The sequence below is a fragment of the Lonchura striata genome, chromosome 6 (assembly GCF_046129695.1).
Source record: "Lonchura striata isolate bLonStr1 chromosome 6, bLonStr1.mat, whole genome shotgun sequence".
Taxonomy (NCBI): domain Eukaryota; kingdom Metazoa; phylum Chordata; class Aves; order Passeriformes; family Estrildidae; genus Lonchura; species Lonchura striata.
In genome coordinates this window covers 34,963,577-34,980,610 of record NC_134608.1, presented here as the reverse complement: position 1 = coordinate 34,980,610, position 17,034 = coordinate 34,963,577, and the positions used below count along the sequence as shown (strand labels likewise).

Sequence of the window (17,034 nt, the reverse complement as noted above, 5' to 3'; positions counted from 1 at the left end):
ACATTAGGGGCAAGATGCACCTCTCCATTTGCATACAAATTAAATTACAACAATACAGATTTTGTAGTAAAAAATTATATTTCTTCCTTCCCTCCTTCTCTACATTTGAAAGGCCTATACAAAAGACAGTAGACTGAGAAAACACAGGAAGCTATTTTCCTGTCCATCAATCCCATACATTTGGTGCTGCACAGCACAACCTTCATATTTGTAACAGATATAAGCAAGCATCACTTATAACAAGAAAGCAGAGAAAATTAAGAGCTAAGGAAATAGGCAGTAAATTTTTCTTCATTCCCCCTTTGTCTCTTCCAATACTGAAAAAATCTCCTACACATGCTGAGTAAACCAGCCCATCTGTAAGGTATCACGACCACAGCATAAACTGCCATTTTTACCCCCTCCTAAAGACACTCAAGAAGCACAAAAGTCTTGTGTTTTAGTGTAGGGAAAAAGAAGAAAGGAATCCCTGCCCACATTTCAGAATTCTTCAACCCATCAGGTATTTCTCAAGGAAGTGCCAGTTGTGACAAACTGTTTGTTAATAAAAACCAGTTAAAAAAAAAAAAAAATACAGCCCCTGGATAAGCTAATGGTGTTGAGCCTTAATGTTACTTAACGGGGAAAGAAGGCAACAACTGATGTTAATTATTCTTGACATAAATTTATATAAGATGCATATGTATGTATAATATTTATTATATAGCATACTATAAATACACATTGTACATTTTAGGTATTATTTGAATATTTATTATAATATTCATAATAGGCACCAAGAGGTAATTTCTAGTAAAATTAGCATACAATTTAAAATATGGTTTTCTTTAAGGAGAATTGCATATTTTGAGGTGTGGTTCTTACAATATAGTATTTTGGGGAGGATATTCTGCTTCAGGACTACGCACAGAACTGTGGATATGACTGAAGCTTTTCACCCTACCAGTAAACACAGACAGGTCAACAGGATACTGACAGGCAAAGAGACACAACTGTTAAATGAGAGCATATTTGGAAACCAAAAGGCTCTGGTTATACTCTACAAAAACTAAATCAGAGCTTGTGCATATGGTAGTGATGGAAAGTCATTAGAACATTTGACACCAGGAAGCATGCAGAGAATTCATCATACTGCAACAGATACCTAGACCAGCTTAGTTTTATCTGGAAGAGATTGTCCTCTTTCTCAGGACACAGAGATGGTCACTATGGGTCCCGTATCTACCACCTCAATTATTGAGACACTAAGGACTGAATTATGAAAACACTCAAATACTACATGACTGTCTGCAAAAATTTCAGATGAGCCATTCATAAAAGCACTCTACAATAAATAATATTTTAAGTACCTTAAAATAATCAGAATTAATGAAAAACTTACTTGATTACAAATAGTCAAGATTATACTTTTAATTTTGGTAAGAAGACCATAAGAAACTGTATAGCTTAGGTAGAAATGAAAGTTTGATTTAATTTTTTTTTTTTGTAAGGAATTCATGCCATCAGCACATACTGCTTCATTTAATGACATTCAGCTATAATGATTCTGTATAATTACTGGCCTACATAATGCAGTTCTCCTGGGATGCTATGAGAAATCTGCACAATCATCAGGAAGGACTTTGGGAATGGGGGTGGAAAAGAAAAATAAAACCCAGCCAGAAGCTCTGCTATAAAAGTTAATCACTATAATTTACATTTTGCCACCAGTTCTCAGGTACAAGTTCTTTTATGCACCATTAAATGATCTGAGCAGTAATTATCACTCTTGTCTTCTACAGACACAAACACTCTAATTTGTAGTTATTTTCTTTTCTTTTGTCACAGAGATCTTTTTAAGGCCATATTCTTTTTCTTCTTGCTCAGAAACTTGATTTTAAGGACACTCCAGACATTATGGCATCCACAGGCAAAAGATAAAAAAGTGAGAAGCAACAAAGGACAGCAATTTAGAAACCAACAGAGAAACACACCAATTAAGCTGTTCATTTCTCATGAAAAGTAGCCTGTTCAGAATCTTTCTTTCATCTCCCCTCCTTCACCTTCTTAAAGCAGGCATCTCCATAATAACCTCCAAAATCTGTTCTTGTCTTTTGGAAGTGCCACTTTAACCAGCCTCCAGCTCCAAGCTTTTGTGCCTCCACAGTGGAAGCAATGAGAAAGGAGTTGGAAGCAAACAGCTGGATGACCTAGGGTTCCACTGCTGTTCAGTGTGCAGCCACCAACTGTGGATGCCACAAGAAACAAAATCAAAGCTTTTTATCCCAGACAATGCCATTGTTTGATTGTGAGGCAGCAAACACATGCTCTAGAGTCTTCAAAAATAAAAAAGCAAAGCAGGAACGTGAGTCAATCTGCTTTTAATCTGCCACAACAAACAATGTATGTGCAAGTATTTCTGCATTTCTCTAGTATCATGTTCCATGTGTTCTACAAACTTCTACTACTCCTTTTGGCAAAGAACTGCATTATTAACATCTGAATTTTAAACTAAACTTAGCCAAAAGAAACCTCAACTGTTTTCTCCAGAATAAAGCCCCAGAAACCTTTATCTGGAAATTTCAGTAACAACCCCAAAATTACAAAGAGAGAATAATTTCAATGTGACCAGAGAAACATTATGTCAATTAATCCACACCAGCTAGAGAAAACACCATGTTTGGAGACACAGTATAATATAATAAATAACAGGACAAAAACACAGACGCCAGTTTGCAGTCATGTTGCAAAGTATATTCACAGAACAGGGAAGCTGTCATGGTATGCCTGCTCTGCAAATATTTCTTTCTATAAAATTTTCTCAGCTTTCCTAGGGAACTAACCCTATTTGGTGCTTGAAGAAATCAGAACCTCAGATATAGAAAGATGCCATTCCATTAGGTTTTACAATAAAGCTTCCAAGACTTAGATAAATTTTATAGGATTCTTTAAGTGGCTTCAGAAAAAAATCCTTCCAAATGATGATGCTACTAACTTTATTGCAATCAGCATTTTGTGTAGGAATCTCAATACTTGATGTCACTACCAGTCAGACAAGTACTGCAGGACATATGGTAAATTCTACTGAATGTTAAAAAATGCACATAAAACATGCTTATCTTAAAATAAAAGGTGTAACACTACAGACAACCATCTATAGACTTTCTACCTTCAAGAAAGTAGAACACACTAATATGCCAGAAATCTAAGTAAGTCCCTCTGAAGAGTGTTTTCTCCAGACTGGTTCAAGTCCTTCATGCATATGCAGCTACTGGAAACACATGAGTCTCAAACAGCTGGGTGGTATTTCCATCAACTGAGCATGAACTTTGGTGCCAAAAACGGCCAACAAAGAGAGGCAGTAAAGCAGAGTGGGACCACTATTAATGGATTACTAAGTCAGAATTACCCTGACAAAGCACATGAAGACCATTATGGTCTCTAGGACAACCCCTTAATTGCAGCTTCTGTATGAGGAGTTAGTGAACTGTTCTCAAACATCTAGTTTTGCACAGTGGCTTTGTTCAAGACAATTAGCAGAAATTGGATTGGACTTCCAGTCTGCAGGTATTTTTGCTATACACTGGAAACAGAGGTGTCTTAAGACTAAAAATGCAACAGTCAAGCTCCACAAGGTCAACAAATTACAATGATCCTGCATCCTCCCTGAAAGACCTATGTTTTTGGGGTTTTTTTTTTTTTTTGGTTTTTTTGTTGCTAGTATGATAGAGTAGGCATATTTTTTAAAAGCACACAAAATACTTCTTAGAAAATAGGTGAGGAAAACGGTCTAAAATATTTTCTGCTTCTAGCAGCACTGATTAACTTGTAAAGTAGGTATCTTCCATTTGAGGTATTTAATTACATTACACACATACTTGATATTTCTGATTTTACAAGTGGCAAAACTGAGGGAGAGAAGGAAGGTGACTGTAACCTGTCATATCACAGTCTTGCAGCAGAATGAGAGTAAGATCTACATGCTGGCACTCCCAAGCAAATTGCTCTCATTATTGATCATAACAACTGTGGGCAGATTTCCAAACACAAAGACTGGGAGAAGAAATGCAAAACATCTGAAATGAGTACTTGCAAGACTAAGAATAAACCAAATATTAAACTGTTCATTAATAACGTGGACAGATCTCCTTCCTGATCCACACATGAACTGCAGTTGTTACAAGATATTCCCCATGAACACATCAGACGTGTCTGTCTTATGGATAGTTCAGTAGTAGCAGCTTAGTACAGAATATGCTCTTAAAGATTTTTAGTACTATAAGCAGCAGATGTGAAGACTAAAGGTGGTCTTAATTTTTTAAGCATTCTGCACAGTGAAATCTTTTAAAACACCGATTAACTTAAGTAGAACACCCTCTCTTCAACATCCACTTCTCACTTTTGATAAGTTAGAGAGTGAGAATGGGAAAATGGGGAGGGCATCATACAGAAGGTGAAAATTACCTTGTGTGTGAGACAGCATCACTTAAACTGTAAGCACTGTTCTCCCTTGTGAGAGGGTTGGAGGCTGGCTGACTCTTGCTGTGAATATCCAGGCTGAGTGAAGATTCAGCTTTCCGGTCCATGTGGCTGTCCTTTTCTAATGTCCTGTCTGCAATGGAGACCACTTCGCTGGAGCTGTGCCACAGCGGGGCCACCTTCTCCTTGGCCAGGCCTGTGCGGGGCGAGGTGGCAGCCCCCAGGGAGGCGGTGCTGCCGTGGCTGGGTCCGTAGGAAGTGGTGTCAATGCCGCTGTCAGCTGACGTCCCTTGAAGGTAGTTGTAGCTGTTCAGCTCCGATTCTGTGCGCTCCCCACTGTCATACCACTTCTCATCACTGTGAGCACTGGAGGCATTGCTGGAGAGTGTATTGCTGCTGGAATGGCTGGAGTAGTGGCTGTCAGACTACAGAAGAAACAACAAAATTATGACAATGGAGAAGAGAAAATAAAGGGTTACAATGCCACCACTATACAGTATGAGCTCTCCTATCTGGAGGTATTGGATAGATACACTGAGGAGACTAATAAACTCTAAAAATTGGATTCCAACACAATGCATATTCTCTGTTTTGGGTGCACATAAAAAAACTTTTCTTATGGATTTGGAAAGCAGGGAAAAGCCTGAGTCGATTATATTTTGTCCCAAAATACCTTGTGGTGGTTCCTTTCAAGCACAGTTCTGCTCAGCCCAGTCCAATGAAATTGGCTGAACTATGTAGACTTTGACTTGGTTTATAACTGCAATAATTAAAAATATTCTAATTTTATGACTGCAATGTTTTAGAACATGAAACAACCAATCCACAGAAAGTGAATGCTATTTTAGTAATCCAATTGCCTATCAAAAAGTCAAAGGAGAGCACAGCCACTTCTGTTCCTTGTCTTGGCAGTAGGGTGTCTTTCCTCCTCAGCAGGAATGTCCTTTGTAAATGACCAGTGAACCATCATTTCACTAATGTGAAATTGTTTTCCAAAAAGCAGAGCTGCATGAAAAGAAGCTTTAATGTAATGCTTTTAAATGATTCCATTAGGTCATGCCAGTGCCCAGCTGGTTTGTATGACCTGTCCTTGGTTACAGCCCACTGTTACAAAGAAACTGAATATCCTTAATTTCATAGTGGTGGAATATCCCATTTCAAGAAGAACTTCTTGTCATACACTTACTGCTCAGTTAGCTCATCTACTTTTGGGGTATTTATATCCATTTGAATTCCATTGAACTTACCTAAGTTCTGATCATCTACAGAATCAGAAATGAAGTAGCAGGCAACAGACCTGTTGGATGACCACATGCCATGGGAAAAAAGGAATTGATGGAAAGGGGACGTAAAAGTTTTCTATTTGTCTACTCATTTTACTGAACAGACATGGAGATCCTAGACAAATATAAAAAATAGATACTGCTTCTGTTTTCAGAAGGAAATAGGGAACAGATGCATACTAAGAACAAGGAATCATCAGAATCCATGTCTTTATTTAATACAAAGAAAGAATTGACAGGAAAATGGGTGAATATGAAGTTGACCTGGACTCCTAGTTATCTCCAATTAAAGTAACTTTTCTTCATTAAGAATTTCATCACTTGCTCATCCATCCACATAATAAAGATTTACTTTAGCAATGACTAAACCAGAATAATGCAAGCATTAATAATTCCAGTATTGCACTTGGCACTCAAGGTAATGAGTTATGTGCTACATCACTATGCAGTCAAACACATCTCATGAAAAACAGGTCAATCTAAATTTAAAAACTCGTCTGTGCTTCTAAGAATATGAAGACAGGTGTGTTACTGTTCGGGTTTCTTTGTTGTTTTCTTCTTTGAATAATAAATGTGTTGTTATGAATTAATAATCTAAAAGCAACACTGCCAATTTCATTGAAAGAATAATGGTGGCAAACAGGAGCAAATTAAAGACTTGGAACCAATTAAAGGCTTTCACACATCTAAATAAATGCAAGTAATACTTTCAGTAACATCATGCAAGACAACTCTGTATTTTAGCTTGCTGGACAAATAAAAAAAAGTAATACAGCTTACTGAGTAATTTAAAGCTTAAAGCTTAACTTTACTGTATTTATCTATTTCTCTGTATAAAAATTAGGAAGTGACAGTCTCCACAAAGGTATGAATGGTTAACTCTGCAGAGACAGATAGACAATTTACTATTTAAGAACTTCAAAACACGTAAAGCAAGTAGGTTTTTTTCAGCAGGATTCCAGGAGACAGATTTCCAACAGTGCTCAAGGTATGTTATGAAAAAGGAGAAAATACAAAACCAAAATCACAATTCTGTCTCCAAGCAGTGGCTTTCTGGGCATTGCATTAGAAGTCACACTAGTTAAACTGTAAGTCTCATATGTGAGGTCTAGGAATAGCTTTGTAAATTTCTAGTAATCCTTTGCCTCTCACAAGATAACAGACAAGAGACTGCTGATCAACTGGCAGCAAAACTTTATTAAGCAGTAAATATTTCAATATGCTGTGCTATAGGATTTAGGCACCAACAGGCCTGCTGTGCTGCATTCTCCATGTTCTAGTAGGGAACAGGATTTTTTTTTCTTTTTTTTTAAACTGACACTCTAAATATAACTTAGAACAACAGTTTTGGTATCAAGAACTTGTGGAGCAAAAACAAAACATTAAATAATTCCTTTTTGAGGATAACTTACATGACCCTGCTTATTTGGAGACAAGTGTACCACGGGATCCTGTCTCATCAGTCTTCCACTGGGGCTCTCTCGGAAGGACGGCAATACTTTTGAGACTGCTGGGAGATGGCATGTTGGCTCTGCAACAAAGCACACACCCATGGACTGAGAGAGCAATGCTACAAGCTAAGAAAACATCTCACCTTCTTTTACACTGCAATTTTTCCAAGACAACCTTTGCCAGAAAGAGGTACTGTTGTAATATATAGAACGTAGTGTGATAGAGCACAGGCGAGGAAGCAGGGACCCATTCCTGCCTGGTGTAAATCATTAGGGCTCCATGAAAAACCAGCTGCCACCATTCTGACTTTTGTTAGAACAATGGTATCATAAAGGTATTATGTTCCCACTGTCCAACAGCACTATATCAGAGCATTTAAACAGCAGAGTATTCCATTTCAAAGGGTATTGACATTGGATCTTTAAATACTTAATACCTGCTGACAAAAGATTTAAAAGGCTCAACACCCACATTTCCTTAAATGGCATTCTATGTAAGGCAAGACAATAGCATAAATCTACAGTGATCACTTAAATGAATCAATTTTCCCCCAGTACAACTACTACACATTTCTTACCAAATTTGAGTTAAATAAATGTTTTCTAATGGAAGAAAGTATTATGTCAAGAGATTTTTTTTTTTACTCTATCTTAAACATTGCTGGCTGTGAATGTGGAAACTGCATAGATGTACAAAGGGAATAATTCTTAAATTAAACCTGATAAAAGTAAATAGAAGTCAAATCACTCTTCTTACATGGACACTCAGAGGAATGCACTTTGCTAATAAAACTTATTTTCCAAGGAGATAACTGTGGATTCTAGAGGGTGTTCAGACACAGCCTGTTAGGTAGGTAATTGCCTTCTCAGAGCCCAAGGTCAATATTTTAAAAGAATCTCTCTCAGTTATGAGTTTTTACTACATATATTCTGCACTTCTAAAAATGCTCCTTTTAAGTAGATTATGTGCTTACAAACATCAAGTACTTAACAATATCCATTGTAAATAGCAGTGTTTTCTCCACCACAGCTATGGTTTGTTCATCTTGATCTGCAGCATTATGAGCTTTTTAAAAAACAAATAAAAGTTGTGAGTTTTTTAAAAGAATAATAATCATAATACCAGTAATAAGATCAAACTTGATTTCCCCTGGCAAGTGGTAGCAAGCAGTGTTGGTAAACACAGAACTAAGGTGCTCTGAAGCAGAGGATAGGCCAAGAAGGTGTCAGTGTGTGGATACACTACACCTGAAGACTCCTTTACCCTGAGACAGACTATCCCAAGTGGAAATGTACTTATTTGCCATAAAATCAAACTTTCAGCTAGATTCACCAATCTGACAATAAAGAGATGCAGCTTCCAATTTGATGAATGCAGGACAATACACAAGAGAAAATACAGGCATTTTATGTCATTGTGTATTTCTCATCCTTTTCCAAATGCTGGAGTCATCTCCCCTATCATGCAGTTTTTCCTGTTCTTTCTAGCTTTATTTATTTTGCTAATATGTTGACACCTGACACTGTAGAACAGAACTTGTTGGCAGCTCCACTCAGTGCCAGCGCCAACACCCAACTGCTGGTCTGCAGAAGTAATGCTGAGCAAAAGATCATTTTTACATGTGTCATTGCCATCACACAGCTTCAAAATACATGCGATTAAAATTGTTCTGTCAAAATTAGAACTGCAGATCAGTATAATGACAGTTTTTTATTGAGAAGTATGAGGGGAGTTGTAAGGGAGGGACTGACAGATAGCTTTGATAACAAAGCACAGCTTATTGAGGTTTTGAAGGTGTGTGAACCAAGAACATCTTCAGAAGCAAAGGCTGGCAGCATATGCCTTAAATTCCTCATCTCACTGAAGTGTATTCTCCCTTGAACATTAGCCCATTTGTACAGTGATGCAGTAAAGTGATGCAATAACTAAGTATAGAATTGTTTCATCTAGGGCAAAAAAATTTAGAGAAACACAATTTAGCAACCTTGGCCAGGGTCATCACGTTGGAAAACTGCTGTTTGTAGATAGGACATTTTCACTGGTGTCAGACTTACTGGTAATCCTTTCAAGCTACAGCTATAGCAAAAGGTCTATGTGCAAGAACTTCAAACGAAGGCCTAACAATGTAAATTCTCAGTTCCTAGCTGTTTTATGTAGTTAATACGTTCCCTCAACTGACAGGTTAATTGGCATGTGCAATGAAAATGTACACATTTGGGAAGGTGATCACCTACTTAAAGATTTACTTCAATATTTAAACTTTAATTGTATTTTTTCCATTTTCTACATGGTCTTTTTATAGCTTCAATGATAAAACAATCGATTTGCATTTATATAGCACCATTTGAAAAGGAAGCATCACAAGCACTTTAGACAAAGTAAGCAAAAACTGAACTAAGCCAAGCCACTCAGCAGAGCAGGTAAGGTCAAACAAGTCCTCAGCAGCAAGGCAAATTAATAAGTGTGTCTGCCCAGCTGCTTCTAAAAGGATCAGCAGTGTTTCAGGGTAAGACCATTAGGGCAGATTTAATCCCCCAATCAAATAAGGAAATGAAATCATTTCATCCTCAGGTGATACTTCTAGGTCTCAAGGAAGCAGACTGCAGAAGCTTCAGTGCATGCTCCAGACCTAATGATTCATCCCGATGAACAGGGCTAACTTTGCAAGCCCCTGAACACAGCGTGCTGAAGAGGGCTCTGTGTGTGCCAGGAGCAGCCAAGTCAGCGTGGGGCCCGCCAGGGCTCCGTACGTACCCAGCTGGTCAGCGATGCTGTCCTCGCTCCTCTGCCAGCTGGGCGTGGACTTGCCGCTGCCGCCCGTGTCCGACTGCGTGTTCTGCCTGTCAATGGAAGCGGGGGATCTACGGCTAATTCCAAACCTGTTCTCCCCAAAACACAAAGCAGATAAGCATTTTAGATATATATATAAACCACACACAAGGGGAAAAAAAGCAATTTAATAAGCCGGTGTCGAACAACAGGGCAAACCAACGCATAGCACAAATGCTTGAGGGATTTATAATGCTTGGCTATTTCATTTTTGTGGTAGCTCTCCAGACCCTTTTACCAGCTTTAACACATTCAATTACAATATGCGTTAATTTGTTGAGCATCCTTGGGCAAGAACAACTGGTTACAATGATACAATTGAAAAAAGACCAGATCAAAACATCAAGAAAGAAAATGATGAGTTTTTATTTACACAGATGTTTACATAAAAAGGTGACCAGACTGTTACATGGTTGTAAAAAACTCAACACAGTAAGTAAAATGTAAAAGTTTGGATAAAAACAACAAAGGGAAATGAGGTGTGTTTATTGGGAAATAATCAGATCCTTTCAACAACCCCAAAGCATCACCTCAAACTAGTCAAAGAAAGCATCAGAAAGTTTGCTAGGACAATTCCCATGGATCTCAGCCATTTCCCTGGGTTCCAACCAAGAGAGTAGTAAGGTCATATCTCTGGGCGATGCAGACATACACCAACAACATGGATTTGTTTGGGACAATATTAACACTGCCAAATATTTTAAATAAGCCTCTATAAAGTCGATTGTTGAATATGGATTTCCGAATCCTAGGGTTTTATAAATTCTGTAAATTCTTAAGTTATTTGATCATAAAATGATCTGAGTGGATTAGTGCAAACTAAATATAGGTGTAAGAAAACAGCGAGATATACACGTATTGCTGTAAAAGAAAGTATATAGAGCAAAATGAAAACTCTGTTCAATGGACTTTGTAAATCCTGTCAGAACAGGCAGATGGATTTCAGAAAGATCAATAAAGACAGAGTAAACTCAAGGAGATCAAGCTAATGAAAAGAGAGACACACCGTGCCCCTGTGCCACACTGAGCCTACATGCCTCATATGCCTAAAAGCCTGTAAGACTTGAAATCTACAGTTCTGTATTACATATAAATCACTTATAAGTCTGCAAGAATTATAGCTGGGTTCAGAAATAGCATATCAATCATTAAGAATTCATTAAGAATAATGCATTTTTGAGATTTTTATTTTAATCAGATATACCCTGAAGGAAAAAGAAAATCCTCCAACACTACATGCACAGAATAACACACAAAATAATTACAAGCTGATACATCATCTCTATATCAATGAGTTTATCTGTAATGTCTAATAAAACAAAAGAAAATAAAACAGCCCAGCTGTGCTGTCTACTCATTCTGTGAGCTACAGACTGCCCCACACAACCTCCAAAGTAAGACAGCTTCCCAGCTGTCAGAACAAGCCCAGTGTGGTTATCCCACTTGAAATTCACAGACCTGGTAACTCATATGAACCCACCACAGCAACATTATACAGCTCAGAACAACAAAATCCAAATCCCACTCCCATCCTCAAAGAGAAGCAGCTGGAACATGCTTGCAATGTGCAGCACATATTGAAATGTTAGCCTTCTGAAAATTCACCCAAACAATCATACTTCCCTTTTGTTCATTGCTCCCTGATAGATACAGCATACATTTTGATGAATTAAAAAAAAAAGTAAGGAAAACATATATATATCTGCCTTCTGAATGTAAAAAGTATACATTGAAATTATGCAAAAAGTAAGTTTTCCTTTTCTATTCACAGACTAAGTAGGATTTCACCTATCGAATACCTAAATTAAACATGGTGATTTCAATACCAATTCAAGATATTCAAGATATTCTCTCTAACATCTTATGAACTGAATGTTACAATTTCTCTCCCCTAATTTAACAACACATCCGGAATAATGCTGACCAGACCTACCTGGGATACCAAACATAGCTACAGAGCTGCCCTGAACCTGCTCCTTCAGACCAATCTCAACAGAAAATCAACATGGAACTGCACTGGCTTTTAGTAAAGGGACAGACATTAAACTTCTTCTTGAGGCAAGGAAAACATTCTTTAAGAGTCACATTTTTCATGCTTTCCATTTAGCCTTTACATGCTTACCATTTAGGTAGATGTTTAAGGGCAATCCCGAGTAAGTATGATTCATGTGTACAAGGACAATATTGGAGACAAACTGCCTTTTTTATAGGAATAGAACAGAATATTAAAATAATTGGAGTTAAGAATCTGGGGTTTTTCTAAAGAGCATCCAACGAAGAATATGCAAAGTTCACGTATTAATTGCTTCTTTCATTATTCCATTTAAACTGTGTTTCCTTGCACCGAACTAAAATTCAATATTACAATATAGCCAAGATTTCTAGGACACATCTCTTTGCTGAAAATTCAAAATGCTTGAAGAATGCTGTAGTAAACATATGTTTATAATTAACTTAAAAGATGGAAAAGGGTTGGGATGGTTGCTGGTGTGCTCTGAGAACCACTAAAACTTTCAAGTGTGTCTGAAAATCCTTTCTTACTCAAGCAGTTTTGGTTGTGATGGTCTAAGGACATATGGCAGCAATACCTTTTTTGTAGCGCAAATGACGTAGCTGGAAAAGAGCAAACAAAAATGGGAGCACAATCTACTCATGAGAATTCAAGGTAACACAGAAATGCTGCTGGCATGATTTGAGTGAGCCAGAAAGTCTACAGAGGATAAAGAGGTTAAGTGCCTTTTTCCAGCTGTAGAGCCCTGGATACACCTATAGCTAGTGTTTCCTCACAGCAAAGTTCTACAGGCTTAAAGGCAAATCTCCTGAAGTCAAGCCAGAACAGGCCTCACAGTGTCATGAATCAAAGCCTTCATGAATGTGAGCAGCAGAGAAGAGACTGACTCTTCATAAAATCACAAACTGAGCTGCAGGAAGGACAGGGGAGGACAAATCTTCAGTGCTATGGAGCAAGAAGCAGTACTCTTTCAAACACATGCTCAGAAAAGTGTTCTCTGGACTGGCACAGGGCATCCAAAGGCAAAAGACACTGTCCTTGTACTAAGCAGTTCTGGATAATGACATTTAATCCTACTAATAATCTATTTTTTAAAATAAAGATATTTCTGCTTTATAGAAGACCCAAAGCAAAATGAATTACACACAATGACCTGCAAAGTACTCAAGAATACTTCAGAGGGAACATTTGCAGGGTGAACTATCAGCAGTTTTGCCCCTTTATCTTCTCTATAGGAAGTAATTTGGAATGTAGTTGACAGCTGCTCTGCTGCCAATTATTTTTTTCCTCTACTTGGAGATCTTTGATTTATTGGTTCTCTCGGTGCTCTCTGAAAATGATACAGATTTAATTTCTTCCTCTGCAAGTTGCCCCTTACATTGACACTTCAGAGAGTTTGAAAATTTCTGAAAAGTTAGAAGCCTTAAGACAGAATGACTGTGAATATGTGAAAAAGAAGCTAGCTGTGGATTAATTAGCACTTTTGTGCCTACATATCTTAGCTGCACTCAATACTACTTTGCTTCAACTATTAACTGACTGCAATGTCCCAAACTTATTACTTCTTTTCCTTTAGAATCTAAACCTGTGAAAGGAAGCAATTTGCCACATGAAACAAGCACCTTTAATGAAAATATTCAAATATATAAAAGTCCTTCTGTGTAGTAACCTGAGCAGCTGTAGACAAGGATCAGAGAGAGTGGTTAGGCTGCCAGGTAGAATTGGAAGCAAGGATTTTTAAAACTGGCTTTTCAAGAAGCATGACAGTGTTATTTGAAAACAGCCATGGTTTCATGTATGTAAACAACAGCTGACAGGAGCCTATATAAGCACTCCTTGAGCACACATTACAACAAATGGAACAGAGAACAAAAAATCTGCTGAAACAGAATATGTAAAAAGTCTGGTGCCTACCCTTCTGGCATAGATTTTTGTCTGTACGTGCCTCCAGTAGAGCCAGTGTCACTCGAGGAGGATAAGTTGCTTGGAGAGTTACGGCACTGCTGCGACCTTGCTAAGGCGATGGAAGAGACGGTGACGTAGACATCGGAGCCAGGGGACAGCCTGTTCAGAGCAAGGGAAGCCTCACATCAGCAGGATCACACTGCAAGGCAGCTCAACACCCTGCAGACTGCCACAGCTGCAAGCAGTGGCATCATGGAGACAGCAGACATCCTATCAGTTGAAGGAGCACACATTTCCCCCTTAGTAATCTACCGGAAACCATGAAAATCAACTGTAAAACCCTGGATGCATGGGAAGAAATAAAGGCCAATGTATGAAGAAAATTTTGGCACACACTAGGAAAACATCCTGGTTTCTAAAGTCTGTTACAGATTGATTGTAAAGAATAACAAATCATGACATTCCTCATCAAAATACTTAATAGAAGAAAATATTCCTAATTCTCATAGCAAACTCTTGCCTAGAACTTAAACTGTAGTGAGCTGCCTATGCAAACTCTTCCAAGAGTATCAAGCTTACCTCTATGCCACCAAACTTGTCCACATTAAAACACAAGGACTTAAAAAATGCAATGCAATCTATACATACCACTTTAAAACTCAACATTCTAATACAAAACTATCTCAATAGATCAAGAACTCTGTTTGAAAACACAGACCTGAGTCACATAAAGCCTTCACCTGTCAGAATAACCATACAGCAAATAAACAGTCTTGAACTGTAACACATGCAGCTGGGCAGAATGGCTGGAAGCAGCAGGCTTGTACTGCCCAACTAATATCCTGTTCTGTAGTCAAAGGCTTTTTTAGATAACTGCTAGCTTTGTGCATTTTGTTTCCCAGAGCCCAGCAGAACTCACTGCTGTTAGCTGGCTCTTTGTTCTACTCAGACGTGACTGAAGCTATTCAAAACTTTGACAGTGATTTAAGTGAAGTTTGAATTATGCCATTCACAAACATCAAAATCCTACTGTGAACAAAAGCCTTTATTCATTTTATCTAGAAAAACAGTAATTTGAACAAGCTAAATAATTTAATATTTGAAAAATAGATAATGACTTCAGTGAAACATATAGATAAATTGCTTCAGCACCCAGCTCAGGTCTTGGGCATCAGAAGATCTTAGCCTGGCCATTTAAATCTGTATCTCAAAGGAGTGGCAGATTTTAAATTAGCTCTCACCACAATACTGCAAAACCTTGAAGTTTAAAAAAAATATTTTGGAAATTAAAAAGCAATAATTGAACAGATTAACGGTCCTTATGTATACACATATATCTAAACAGTGTGCGTATATATATTTATATTTACATCAAAGGTGCATTGTCCTCCTAAGTACTTTGCAAGAAAGCAGTTAACTAACAAAACCTTAAAATGGAAAGAGCAGTATGATTGGATCAAACATCTGGCACCATCACCATAAAGTGCATATAACTAATAGTAACTATTTCTGAGACAAAAAGGAATTATCTAAACCCTGATACTACACCATATCCAGTAATGCCTTTCTTGTCTACTAAACACATTTTAACTTTTCCCACATTTATCAAGCAACTATTTTGAAATATTTGCTTGCAAATCACATGGTTGAAGACTTGAAAACTTGGGGACCCATAAGCCAAGCAGTTTATTTTCCCAGAAGCATTCCTCTAAAAAGAAGAACAAATAGTTTGGCCACACAAAAATGCACATTCATTAGCACTCACTAACCTATAAAGGCATACACATTTAAACTCAGTTATGCTTGCAGAGCAATACAGAGTTTTAAATTATGACCTTTTTTCCCAATACTAAATTGGAATTGATGGCAAGGAAACCAATTACTTCTCAAATAGTTTCTTTGAAATTTTTTCTGTTCAAAAATGCTTACATTTTCATTTCATATTCGGCTATGCCTTTTCTTTTCTTCCTCTACGTCACCAAAAAGTGACAGCACTGTTCAGAAGGAACATCAAGACTTCCGAACTATGTCATAGAGCTCTAACTCATGTACAAAGCAGAAAGATCTTGAGGGCAAACAAAATTGTATTATAAATGTAGTCTGAACAATAGAGATGAACAACTAGTCAGGTAGGATATTCTTTTATTTAAAGCAGAAGTATATTTTTGTTAGTACAGTTCACAATTACACTAAAACCCACTAATACTATAATACATTTCATTTTCTGAACATATAAAAGAATTTAAGAGCAAATTAGTTCAAATTGACTTTTTGAACTGCTTTGAAATCTTTTGATGAAAGGCACTTCCCAAAACAAAAGGTGTATTGTGTTGCGTTAGCAGTATGCCCCTATAGCTAAAATAATCTGAGTCTGTCTTTTGTTTATAATTAAAAACCATACTAAAGCAAGCTCTTATCTATTTCAAAAGAGAGTTTTAAAAGAAATACCAAAATGGTTAAGTGCAAGAGTCCCACAATTGAATTTAAAAATAGGCCAAGCGTCCATTACATTAAACAGATACAATTACACTTAAGTCAATTGAACTGGGATTATCCCATGCATGATTTAGTTCTAACAGATCTAGTTCATCCTGAAAGAACTGGTTGAGTCTTGCCAAGTATGGGAAGAACATCATCTTTTGTGAAGGCAGTGAGTGGAATGGACATACATTTATTTTGTTTAATATGACAACACAGACATTGAAAGCATCCATCTTGCTCTTAATAAATTAATTTCCATGTCATTAGCTGTAATTTTCCCCACTTATTCAGTGTGCATAGGTATGTAGTACACACATCAGAATAAAAATGTCAGTCTAGATCACTGTGCCTATGGCAGTCTAATTACAAGACCATACACAGGTACCTTTTCCTGTAAAACTATACAGGCACAGGTCCTATACTGTGCTACAACTTCTCCTGCAAGAGCTGCAGAGCTCAGAAGCAAAAGAGTGTCAGGCTGGCAGAAGAGGGAAAATGGCCTTACAGTCAGTGCTGACTTGGCAAACTGAATTCTCACTTTGCGCTTGCTGGAGCACTCCAACGTGACCACTACTGTATTTGTTAATGACAATTTTTCATTTGTTGTTGTTAATT

The 17,034-nt window shown here is 37.5% G+C and overlaps 1 protein-coding gene across 3 annotated transcripts in view; it reads right to left on the bottom strand.

Moving 5' to 3' along the window:
* Positions 1–17,034, bottom strand: part of SIPA1L1 (signal induced proliferation associated 1 like 1) — a 199,426-nt gene that overhangs the window by 13,559 nt on the left and 168,833 nt on the right. For all 3 annotated transcript variants that reach the window (XM_021543125.3, XM_021543123.3, XM_021543124.3), the window contains 4 exons: positions 13,948–14,097; positions 9,948–10,072; positions 7,154–7,272; positions 4,444–4,883 (listed from right to left, as the gene is read on the bottom strand). In XM_021543125.3, the coding sequence (XP_021398800.1) occupies positions 4,444–4,883; positions 7,154–7,272; positions 9,948–10,072; positions 13,948–14,097 (834 nt within the window). The remainder of the gene's footprint in view (positions 1–4,443; positions 4,884–7,153; positions 7,273–9,947; positions 10,073–13,947; positions 14,098–17,034) is intronic.